Source organism: Felis catus, chromosome C2, assembly GCF_018350175.1.
Source record: "Felis catus isolate Fca126 chromosome C2, F.catus_Fca126_mat1.0, whole genome shotgun sequence".
Lineage (NCBI taxonomy): Eukaryota > Metazoa > Chordata > Mammalia > Carnivora > Felidae > Felis > Felis catus.
In genome coordinates this window covers 100,330,038-100,343,024 of record NC_058376.1, presented here as the reverse complement: position 1 = coordinate 100,343,024, position 12,987 = coordinate 100,330,038, and the positions used below count along the sequence as shown (strand labels likewise).

The 12,987-nt window shown below is 36.2% G+C and overlaps 1 protein-coding gene across 5 annotated transcripts in view; it reads right to left on the bottom strand.

Moving 5' to 3' along the window:
* Positions 1-12,987, bottom strand: part of SI (sucrase-isomaltase) — a 157,536-nt gene that overhangs the window by 56,293 nt on the left and 88,256 nt on the right. For all 5 annotated transcript variants that reach the window (XM_045036312.1, XM_045036313.1, NM_001123332.1 and 2 more), the window contains 4 exon segments: positions 10,876-11,030; positions 9,903-9,987; positions 8,763-8,819; positions 1,592-1,716 (listed from right to left, as the gene is read on the bottom strand). In XM_045036312.1, coding sequence (XP_044892247.1) covers positions 1,592-1,716; positions 8,763-8,819; positions 9,903-9,987; positions 10,876-11,030 — 422 coding nt within the window.

The following is a 12,987-nucleotide window of genomic DNA, read 5'->3' as shown; positions in this document are numbered from 1 at the left end:
TATAAATAAAAATAAATATAATAAATATAATATGGAATTGTTTGGAGGCTAAGTAGGACACAAGCAAAATTGAAACAGTATAATGATACTTCAATTCAAACAAGAAAAATTAAATATACTTTATGAATGCAGAATATATTTAACATGTATTTGTAACACCTCAATTAACTCTACCTTGCAATTTATCAGGGCTACATCTTATATACATAAAAATGAAAAGTACAATATAAAAAATTTAATGCAGAGCGCCTGGGTGGCTCAGTTGGTTGAGTGTCAGGCTTCAGCTCAGGTCATGATCTCATGGTTCGTGAGTATGAGCCCAACGTCTGGCTCTGTGCTGACAGCTCAGAGCCTGGAGCCTGCTTCTGATTCTGTGTCTCCCTATCTCTCTGCTCCTCCCCTGTTCATGCTCTGTCTCTCTCTCAAAAATAAATAAACATTAAAAAATTAAAAAAAAATTAATGCTCAGTGGAATATCTAATAACCTTAAAAATCAAGCTAATTCTATCCTGAGACATAATAAATAAATTTTTTTCCTTAGTTATATATTACTGTAGGTTTTTAAACCTAAAATAGTACCCCTGAGGCTATGCAGTCCAGGCAACTGCTCTGTATACAACATATTCCATCCTGCATACACTCACCAAAGCGTGTTTCTCTTGTTCAATACAGCTCTAGAATATAACTAATTTGTTGGAGAACACATTCAAGAAACAGTTACAGTCTGAAAATAATCAATTGTAGAATGCCAAAATAATTACATTACTAGCACACATTCATTCACTCATATATGTGTTCCTTCAACAAATATTTAGCGAAAATAGGGAGCAGATTATGAGTCAGATGTTATTATTGGCTTGGGGACTAAAGCAGCGAAAAGTCAAGTCCCTGCCTTCATGGAGTTTACAGTCTAGGGGAGTGAACACACTACCTATACGACTCCAGATATTCTTAAGGTTATGAAGAAAACACAGGAGGATAAGGAATAGAGACTGACTATCTCTTGGGATGTTGCAGAATGTGAGGAAATATGTGGATTCAATATAACACCTTATGTGCCCTTTTGAGCCAGAATTTTCAAGTTTCTTCTTTTTTTCCTAAATATTTCTGTAATTTATTCTTAATGAACAACTTAGTTTCTGTCTTGTTCTTTCCCTACACAGAATTTTCCACCTCATTTATCAATTTAAATGTAAAACATTTTAGCAGAAAGAAAAATGTGTGTCATTTACATATGGAAAATCTAAGTATGTAACTGATTTTTTAACAATTATATAATTTACTTTAAGTTCTCATATTTTTATTAAGATAAGGAGTTAACTTTAATTATACATATTCTATAGAGAATGTCAGGACATTTTTGACACAGAAATAAATTTATAATCTAATTATGTTCATTCTTTAAGTCAAGCAATTTGTAATAATGTATATAATTTGCATTTGTTTTTTATAAATGATGATTATATTTAAGAATTCCCTCTCTACATATTCTGGTGAAAAAAATGAAACATTAATCTTTGATTCTTAATAAAATAGAAATATTAAAACTTGAATTATATTTCAGATTTAAATTAATGATTTGTCATTTTACCTTGCATTTGTAGTTACAGCAGGTTGTTGAATGGGGATAACATAACCTCCTCTAAGATGTAATCCTATTTTGTCTCCTGGAAGGTACATATTAACACGTTGTTTTTTCCATGGCCTTTTTGCACCCTAATATTTAGAAGTTAGGAAGATTTTTTTTAGTATTTGTAAAAATTTTAATCCCATTTCACAATAATTTGAATTTACACATTGAAATAATTTTTACTGTGAGCAATTCAGTTCATTTAAATGAATATTAATATGCTGACTTTGAACTTTGAAAAAAATTTTTTTTCAATTTACTGAACAAAGCAGGATAAAAATAAATCTACTTTCCCCCAAAACAAAAACCCAACTTAGAGAAATCCATTTCCCCTCTATGATAATTAGTACTCTTATTTAGCCCTATTTTTATTGTTTGTTCTTGTTTAAAAAGCTTTTAAAAATCATTGTTTCTATAAAAATAAAGAGTCTGCTTAGCAAAAGTAAGTGATCTACAAAACGATGCCTTTTATTTTTTTTTTAAATTTATTTTTTTTTCAACATTTATTTATTTTTGGGACAGAGAGAGACAGAGCATGAATGGGGGAGGGGCAGAGAGAGAGGGAGACACAGAATCGGAAACAGGCTCCAGGCTCTGAGCCATCAGCCCAGAGCCTGACGCGGGGCTCGAACTCACGGACCGCGAGATCGTGACCTGGCTGAAGTCGGACGCTTAACCGACTGCGCCACCCAGGCGCCCCAAAACGATGCCTTTTAAAATAAATACTTCTTAAAGGTCTTAGTCAATTACAAAAATAGGTTGAATATGAATGCTACCATGTTGCCTTTCAAAGTTGAAATGAAAATCTTTCCCGAACTTTTGAATGTACCATTATAAAAACAAATGTTTAGGATTAGCTCAGTACTCAATTCCTCTGGCATTAAAATAAATATATAAAATAGGAAAAGTATTAAAATGAATCCCCACTCCTTCCTAAAATTACCCCTGACTTATTTCTGTAAACTAAAAATAAGTAAGACTCCAGGGGGAAGATGGCAGCATAGGAGGACGCTGGGCTCACCTCATCCTGCTGAACACTTAGATTCCACCCACACCTGCCTAAATAACCCAGAAAACAACCAGAAGACTAGCAGAATGGTCTCTCCAGAGCCAAGCATAGACAAGAGGCCCATGGAAGAGGGTAGGAAGGGCAGAGAGGTGGTGTGTGCTACACGGACTGGCGGGAGGGACTGGGTGGTGGAGGGGCACCCCGCCAGGCAAGGCAGAGCGCCCAAAGTCTGGCTTGCAAAAGCCGAGGCATGGGACTCCGTGAGTTCTGACAGCCAGTGGGACTTAACATCTAGAATGTTAAAAGTCAGCAGCTCTGCTCTCGGAGATTGGGGAGGGTGAGACGACGCAGGGAGGGAGAGTTGTTGAGCCCTGGAAGACAAAGCTCAGCTTGGCATGGGAACTAAGGTGCTGGCAAGCGCCATCTCCCCTTCCCATGCCCCAGCCAAAATTCCAAAGGGAATCAATTCCTGGCACTAAACTTGCCTGCACCGTGCAAACACCCAACTCTGTGCTTTTGTGGATCCATCCCTCCAACGGGTCTGCCCCCCTCCTGGTGCTACAAGGCCCCACCCACAGAGGACCTCCCATGGCAAATCAAGCTAAGCCTGCCCCTCCCGCCCCTGTGCACCTTGTGGATCCACCCAGGCTAATATGCCAGATCCCATGCAAGCCTGGCAGTGTGCAAATAGCCCAGACAGGGGCCACACCACTCCACAGTGAGTCCTGCCCTTGGGAGAGGGGAAGGTAAGGTACACACCAGTCTGACTGGAGCCCCAGCGGTGGGCTGGGGGCAGACATCAGGTCTGACTGCGGCCCTGCCCACAATACAAGTTACCCTGGACAGCACAGGGGAAGTGCCCTGCAGTTCCATGCCATCCAGGGACTACCCAAAATGACAAAACAGAAGAATTCTCCTCAAAAGAAACGCCAGAAAGTAGCGACAGCTAACGAATTGATCAATAACAATTTAAGCAATATAACAGAAAAAGAATTTAGAATAATAGTCATAAAATTAATTGCTGGGCTTGAAAAAACGCATAGAGTACAGCAGAGAATCTATTGCTACAGAGATCAAGGGACTAAGAAACAGTCATGAGGAGCTAAAAAATGCTATAAATGAGGTGCAAAATAAAATGGAGGTGGCCATGGCATGGACTGAAGAGGCAGAGGAGAGAATAGGTGAATCAGAAGATAAAATTATGGAAAAAAAAGGAAGCTGAGAAAAAGAGAGATAAAAAAAAATCCAGGAGTATGAGGGAAGAATTAGAGAACTAAGTTATGCAATCAAATGGAATAATATCCATATCATAGGAATTCCAGAAGAAGAAGAGAGAGAAAGGGGCTGAAGGTGTACTTGAACAAATCAGGCTGAGAACTTCCCTGATCTGGGGAAGGAAAAAGGCACTGAAATCCAAGAGGCACAGAGAACTCCCTTCAGACGTAACATGAATTGATCTGCATGACATGTTGTAGTGAAACTGGCAAAATAAAGGATAAAGAAAAAATTCTGAAAGCAGCTAGAGATAAACATGCTATAACTTACAAGGGTAGACCAATAAGAGTAGTGGCAGACCTACCTACTGAAATTTGGCAGGCGAGAAAGGAATGGCAGGAAATCTTCAGTGCGATGAATAGAAAAAATAGACAGCCAAAAATTCTTTATCTAGCAAGTCTGTCATTCAGAATAGAAAAAGAGATAAAGGATTCCCCAAACAAAAACTGAAGGAATCCATCACCACTAAACCAGCCCTACAAGAGATCCTAAGGGGGATTCTGCAAGTGAAATGTTGCAAGGACCACAAAGTACCAGAGACAGCACTACAAGCATGAAACCTACAGATATCACAATGACTCTAAACCCATATCTTTCTATAATAACACTGAATGTAAATGGACTAAATGCACCAACCAAAAGACACAGGGTATCAGAATGGATAAAAAAACAAGACCCATCTGTTTGCTGTCTACAAGAGACTCATTTTAGACCTGAGGACACCTTCAGATTGAAAGTGAGGGGATGGAGAACTATCTATCATGCTACGGGAAGTCAAAAGAAAGCTGGAGTAGCCATACTTATGTCAGACCAACTAGACTTTAAAGGCTGTAACAAGAGAAGAAGAAGGGCATTATCTAATAATTACAGGGTCTATCCATCAGTTAGAGCTAACAATTATAAATGTCTATGCACTGAATACAGGAGCCCCCAAATACATAAAACAATCACAAACATAAGCAACCATATTGATAAGAATGTGGCAATTGCAGGGGACTTTAATACCGCACTGACAACAATGGATAGATCATCTAGACACAGGATCAATAAAGAAACAAGGGCCCTCAATGATACATTGGATCAGATGGACTTGTCAGATATATTTAGAACTCCGCATCTCAAAGCAACAGAATATACTTTCTTCTCAAGTGCACATGGAACATTCTCTGAGATAGATCACATACTGGGTCACAAAACAGCCCTTCATAAGTTCAAAAGAATTGAGATCATACCATGCACACTTTCAGACCACAATGCTATGAAACTTAAAATCAACCACAGGAAAAAGTCTGGAAAACCTCCAAAAACATGGAGGTTAAAGAACACCCTACTAAAGAATTAATGCATCAACCAGGAAATTAGAGAATAAATTAAAAAATATATGGAAACAAATGAAAATGAAAATACAACAATCCAAATGCTTTGGGATGCAGCAAAGGCAGTCATGAGAGGAAAATACATTGCAATCCAGGCTTATCTAAAGAAACAAGAAAAATCCCAAATACAAGATCTAACAGGACACCTAAAGGAACTAGAAGCAGAACAGCAAAGGCAGCCTAAACCCAGCAGAAGAAGAGAAATAATAAAGATCAGAGCAGAAATAAACAATATAGAATCTAAAAAAACTGTAGAGTAGATCAATGAAACCAAGAGTTGGTTTTTTGAAAAAATAAACAAAATTGATAAGCCTTTAGCCAGGCTTCTCAAAAGGAAAAGAGAGAGGACCCAAATAGATAAAATCATGAATTAAAATGGAGTTATTACAACTAATCCCTCAGAAATACACAATTATAAGGGAATACTATGAAAAAATATATGCCAACAAACTGGACAACCTGGAAGAAATAGACAAATTCCTAAGCACCCACACACTCCCAAAACTCAAATAGGAAGAAATAGAAAACTTGAACAGACCCACAACCAGCAAAGAAATTGAATCAGATATCAAAAATCTCCCAACAAATAAGAGTCCAGGACCAGATGGATTCCCTGGGGAATTCTACCAGACATTTAAAGCAGAGATAATACCCATCCTTCTCAAGCGGTTCCAAAAAATAGAAAAGGAAGGGAAACTTCCAGACTCATTGTATGAAGCCAGCATTACTCTGATTCCTAAACCAGACAGAGACCCAGCAAAAAAAAGAGAACTACAGGCCAATATCCATGACGAATATGGATGCAAAATTCTCAATAAGATACTAGCAAATCGAATTCAAGAGCATATAAAAAGAATTATTCACCATGATCACGTGGGATTCATCCCTGTAGGGCTGGTTCAACATTTGCAAATCAATCAATGCGATACATCACATTAATAAAAGAAAAGAAAAGAACCATATGATCCTGTCAATCGATGCAGAAAAAGCATTTGACAAAATTCAGCATCCTTTCTTAATAAAAACCCTCAAGAAGGTCGGGATAGAAGGAACATACTTAAACATCATAAAAGCCATTTATGAAAAGCCCACAGCTAATATCATCCTCAATGGGGAAAAACTGAGAGCTTTCCCCTGAGATCAGGAACACAACAGGATGTCCACAAACAACAGTATGCTGTTGTTTAACATACTGTTGGAAGTTCTAGCATCAGCAATCAGACAACAAAAGAAAATCAAAGGCATCGAAATTAGCAAAGATGAAGTCAAGCTTTCACTTTCTGCAGATGACATCATATTATACATGGGAAACCCAATAGACTCCATCAAAAGTCTTCTAGAACTGATACATGAATTCAGCAAAGTCGCAGGATACAAAATCAATGTACAGAAATCAGTTGAATTCTACACACTAATAATGAAGCAACAGAAAGACAAAGAAACTTATCCCATTCACAATTGCACCAAAAATCATAAAATACCTAGGAATAAACCTAACCAAAGATGTAAAAGATCTGTATGCTGAAAACTATAGAAAGCTTATGAAGGAAATTGAAGAAGATACAAAGAAATGGAAAAACATTCCATGCTTATAGATTGGAAGAATAAATACTGTGAAAATGTCAATACTACCAAAAGCTATCCACACATTCAATGCAATCCCAATCAAAACTGCACCAGCATTCTTCTTGAAGCTAGAAAAAGCAATCCTAAAATTTGTATGGAACCACAAAAGACCCTGAATAGCCAAAGTAATTTTGAAGAAGACCAAAACAGGAGGCATCAAAATCCCAGACTTCAGGCTCTACCACAAAGCTGTAATCATCAAGATAGCATGGTATTGACACAAAAACAGACACACATACCAGTGGAATAGAATAGAGACTCCAGAATTGGACCCACAAAGTATGGCCAACTAATATTTGACAAAGCCGGAAAGAATATCCAATAGAAAAAAGACAGTCTCTTTAACAAATGGTGCTGGGAGACATGCAACATGCAAAAGAATGATACTAGACCACTTTCTTACACCATTCACAAAAATAAACTCAAAATGGATAAAGGACCTGAATGTGAGACAGGAAACCATCAAAACCCTAGAGGAGAAAGCAGGAAAAAAACCTCTCTGACCTCAGCCGCAGCAATTTCTTACTTGACCCATCTCCAAAGGCAAGGGAATTAAAAGCAAAGATGAACTATTGGGACCTCATGAAGATAAAAAGCTTCTGCACTGCAAAGGAAAAAATCAACAAAACTAAAAGGCAACCGATGGAATGGGAAAAGATATTTGCAAATGACATATCAGACAAAGGGCTAGTATCCAAAATCTGTAAAGAATTCACCAAACTCCACACACGAAAAACAAATAACACATTGAAGAAATGGGCAGAAAACGTGAGTAGACACTTCTCTAAAGAAGACATCCAGATGGCCAATAGGCACATGAAAAGATGCTCAATGTCACTCCTCATCAGGGAAATACAAATCAAAACCACACTGAGATACTACCTCATGCCAGTCAGAGTGGCTAAAATGAACAAAGCAGGAGACAATAGATGGTGGCGAGGATGTGGAGAAACGAGAACCTTTCTTGCACTGTTGGGAATGCAAACTGGTGCAGCCCCTCTGGAAAACAGTGTGGAGGTTCCTTAAAAAATTAAAAATAGATCTATCTTACGACCCAGCAATAGCACTGCTAAGAATTTACTCAAGGGATACAGGAGTGCTGATGGATCGGGGCACTTGTATCCTAATGTTTATAGCAGCACTTTCTATAATAGCCGAATTATGGAAAGAGCCTAAATGTCCATCAACTGATGAATGGATAAAGAAATTGTGGTTTATATGCACAATGGAATACTATGTGGCAATGAGAAAAAATGAAATATGGCCTTTTGTAGCAACGTGGATGGAACTGGAGAGTGCTATGCTAAGTGAAATAAAGTCATACAGAGAAAGACAGATACCATATGTTTTCGCTCTTATGTGGATCCTGAGAAACTTAACAGAAGACCGCGGGGGAGGGGAAGGGAAAAAAAAGTTAGAGAAGGAGAGAGCCAAACCATAAGAGACTCTTAAAAACTGAGAATAAACTGAAGGTTGATGGGGGGTGGGAGGGAGGGGGGGTGGGTGATGGACATTGAGGAGGTCACCTGTTGGGATGAGCCCTGGGTGTTGTATGGAAACCAATTTGACAATAAATTTCATATTTAAAAAATAAAATAAAATAAATAAGATTTTATACTAAAGAATATAACCTTATATTAGTCACATGCAACAAACATACACTTGCCCATGTGCAACAAAACATGTATACCAGCACAAATAGTACCATTATCCAAAATGATTCATTTTTTATAAGAATCACACAAATGCTGACAACAGATAGGCTATATGTTTGGAATTAAGTTTCCACATCAGATGTTTCACAGTATAATCCTTGTGAGTCTATTATTATATTAAAGTTACTTACAGTTTCATAATCATACCAAGTAGCATTAGGGATATATGCACTCACTGTATCTGCTCCCTAAAATAAAACAAGATAATTTATATGTTTTTCATTTGTTTACTTTTATCAGAAAAGTATTATACCAAATATTTCTATGTTTTTCATTTGTTTAATTTGTTTACTTTTATCAGAAAAGTATTATACCAAATATTAAGTTGGGTTTTATTTTTTTTTTATTTAAAAAAATTTTTTAAGGTGTATTTATTATTGAAAGACAGACACAGCTTGAGCAGGGGCGGGGTAGAGAGAGGGGGAGACACAGAATCAGACATAGGCCTCAGGCTCTGAGCTGTCAGCACAGAGCCCAACGCAGGGCTCAAAGTCACAAACTGCGAAATCATGACATGGGCTGAAGTCGGTCGCTTAACCGACTGAGCCACCCAGGTGCCCCTAAGTTGGGTTTTAATAGTCAAGAAAAAAACTTCCTTTGTATTGTTACATTCCTATATTTGTTATAAATAATAATCAACAGACTCTTTTATTAGTTTTATATAATATAATAATTTAAAACACACCAAAAGCAAAGTTGAAATTAATTTAAGTAGCAATTGAAAAAAATAATGCATACTTGCATTTGTACTGTCATAATCTACATGGTAATTGCAAATGTGTACACATTAATTTTTGTATATTTCCATGGGCATATAGACTTTCAAATGATAGATAAAACCAAATATCTCACTCCACTACATTTTCAATATGGTCATATGATCAGCTGACTTTCAAGAACCTCTTTATCTAAAAGTTAGCAAAATTTCAATGTCTATGTATAGTTAAATGAGAGTTCATTGTTATTGCTATGGATTTGATTTTGATTCCATAAATAAAGTTGTCTTCTTAAGAAGCATACTAATTTTATATAATTTTATTTCCACAGTTACACATTATATATTTGAAAAGCATAAATCTACTTATCATTTTTATTATTTTTAGCATTTCTTCTACATTTTAGAATTCAATTCAACATTTATCAGGTTGAATCAGTCTACTGAGTAACATTTATTACCAAGTTGTGTTTTCTGTTTTTTTATAATTTAGTGTGGATTTGGTTATAAAGTTTTCCTTTAAAAGCAATAAATGTATTAGAGTTGTAAAACTTACCTCTTTCAAGACTGGAGTAATAAGTAATGAGGGGCCCCATAAGAATTGAGTGTCCTCAGTCCAGGTATTCGTATCCTCATAAAACCTAAGAATAATGACAATTTGCTACATAATGCTATGTTTACAACATAAAGGTAAAAAAATAAGTTTATCCATATTCCTTCTTGGGTTTATCATTTCAGTCTTTTCCCGGGAATTATTATTAGCTTTAATTTTTACTTGTTTGACCTGTCATTTTGAATCTATGGTTCTTATATCCTTATGGTTCATCTGACACTCAAGAAAGAAGGAAGGAAGGAAGGAAGGAAAGAAGGAAGGAAGGAAGGAAGGAAGGAAGGAAGGGAGGGAGAGGGGGAAGAAAGGAGGGAAGGTGGGAGGATATTAGTTCATCTGGGCTCAAAAAAATCTATCATACATGATAAGGTTATCTGTTATCTGTAATAATTCTGTTTAATTCATTTTCCCCTCTAAGATAGGTTTGTAAAGTACCAGAAATCTTTCATACACGACTTTATTCCTTTAAAATTTTTAAAAAATTCCTGTTTTGATATGGATTCTAAAGTCATTTCATGAGGAAACGTCCTGCTTTGCTCAAAATATACGAAGGCAAACACAATTCATTGCTCTGTGACTATACTGTACTCTTGATCTATATACTCAGATGATTTTGACAATACATAATAAGTTTTCAATAACTGCATATTTAATATTACTAATATAATTTACCCAATATATTTTCTATATATTTTTTCTTTTAAGATCTATTTAATTCCCACATTTCTAACTTAATCTTGTCCAATTCATTAAATTAACCATATTTATTTACTAATGTTATTCCACAGTTCATCAAATGATTTATATGAATATAAAAAAAAGCAGAAATCCATTTGACATCTTGATTAATCTCCATTAATTTTTCAATATATGTCTCATATAATTTGAAAAAATTAAAATTCTTGAACGTAGTACTCACTCATGAAGAACTGGCCGTGCTACTGTTTCTCCAAACTTATGGGCTTTGTAAAACAGAGTATATAGGAAAGGTAATAAGGTATAGCGAATATTCAAATAGTGCCTTGATGAATTAACCAAAAGAGAATTCTGTCCAAAAAATGCTGGATCCTGATGCTATGGAATAAAAAGGAAATTGACATTAAAAACGCTAAAATGTGAATGAAAATTAAAGAGAAGCATTTAAGCTATTTTTGAAATGCAAATTATATACATTTTAGTTTGTGTATGAAAAATTTGAAATTGTTCCTCTTTCATCATCAAAGTATATAAGTATTTTTAGTTTTTATATTTTTATTTGGATATGTTTTAATTAAACTTTATTTTAAACTGGGCATTTTTCATTTTTATATATTAGAGAAGAAAAGATATTTTAACGAAGAATTTTCACCTATATTATTTGTGGTAGACTGCATTATTGGCTCCAATTTTCATGCTTCCTGTACCTCCAACGTTTACTGTATAACTCTGAAATCCCTACCAATAAAATGGAGTGTATTTCCCATCAAGTGCACTTGACTTTGTGCTCAGCTAAGTGACATACTTTGGCCAATGGAGTTTTAGTAACATGCGACCCATTCATGTAAAGGCTTGAAATGTGCTTGCCTGAGGACTTACTGCCTTGTGCCTTATCCTTGCCATTAAGAAAAAAAGCCCAGGTAGTCTACTGGCCCAGAGATACAGGGAACAGAGCAGTTTGGCCAGCTCTTGTAGCTGAAGGACAGCTTGTAACCTGAAGGACAGCTTTCCTGCTAAGCCCACACTAGATCAGTGGACTCTCTTAGTCTAGGTGCAGTGATATGAACAAACCTGCTTAGATCTCCTGTTATGGGTAGCAAAATTATACTGAGGGCACCAGCTGCTGCCTCCCTTGATTCACCATCATGTTTACTCTGAAGACATTTCCCTTTAGCTGCTCCCAGCTAATCAATAAGCATGGTGGGAGTACTATTCAGGCCCATTCATAGAAAACACAGGACATTTCCAAGGTCATCTTTGCATTGAGGACTGACCACTGGGCTGAGTGGAAACTTCCTTAGAATTGGGCTGCAGTGTGTGACTCTCTTTAAAAACCCGCTTTCCTTGCCTTCACCTGCACCAGATTCAAACCCCAATTGTGATGTGAAGGCTCTCTCTCTTTATTTTCTCCTCTCCCTCCCCTTTATCCTTCACAAGTTTGTCACTAATAAATCTCTATCATGTCTGTCTCAGCATCTGCTTTTTGGGGTCAGAAATTAACACACAGTGTAATATAATTCATATCAGTATTCCCCATGAGCACAAATTTCTTGAAAGAATGTCTCAGTAGATTAGGTAATGACTAATCTCCAATTTATACCTCTTACTTTTGTTCTGTCATACCTTCTTCCAGGCTGAGCTCTGAGTGGTTGTCCCTCTTCTCAAACAGAATTAAGGCCCTATGTGTAACTAGTGTGTAAACAATGAATCATTTCTTAACATGCACTTAATTGACTTAATGGTCTCACCTAATTTTCCCAGTTTCTCTGAGAAATATGTTTCTGAGAGCCCAGAGCATGCTGAATTCACAGGGCTGGTACTTCAGTATGTCCTTATATATCAACTCCCACCACTTCAGATACATATGGTAAGTGTTAGTTTTATTTTTTCCCAAGCTGTCATTCCAGTTTTACTTATTATGGAAAGACTCTGGACTCAAACTACTTTTACAGTGTCTTGAACTTTTTGTGTTTCTTTAATGAAACAAAAACTGTAAATCCTTAATATTACCTTGTATTTTTTATGAAAGAAAAATTACCTGGAATTTACATTGTTGGAATCCAAGAATCTAGACTCAAAACTCTTTGGCTTTAATTTTAAGTATTAAGTTATTTTAAGTTAAAGTGATCTAATTTCCTTGTATATGCTTTATGCTTAAATAAGATATTTATGTTGTGACCCATTACATTTCACGATTCCTTTATTTGACCATTTTTTAAATATACAGAATATTTATAGGCCTTGAGAAGGGAACTTCTAACTCTTCTTTAAAAATTATGCTACAAACTTTCAGCCCCTTTCTTCTACAGATATAAATTTAAGTACATTGCTAAAA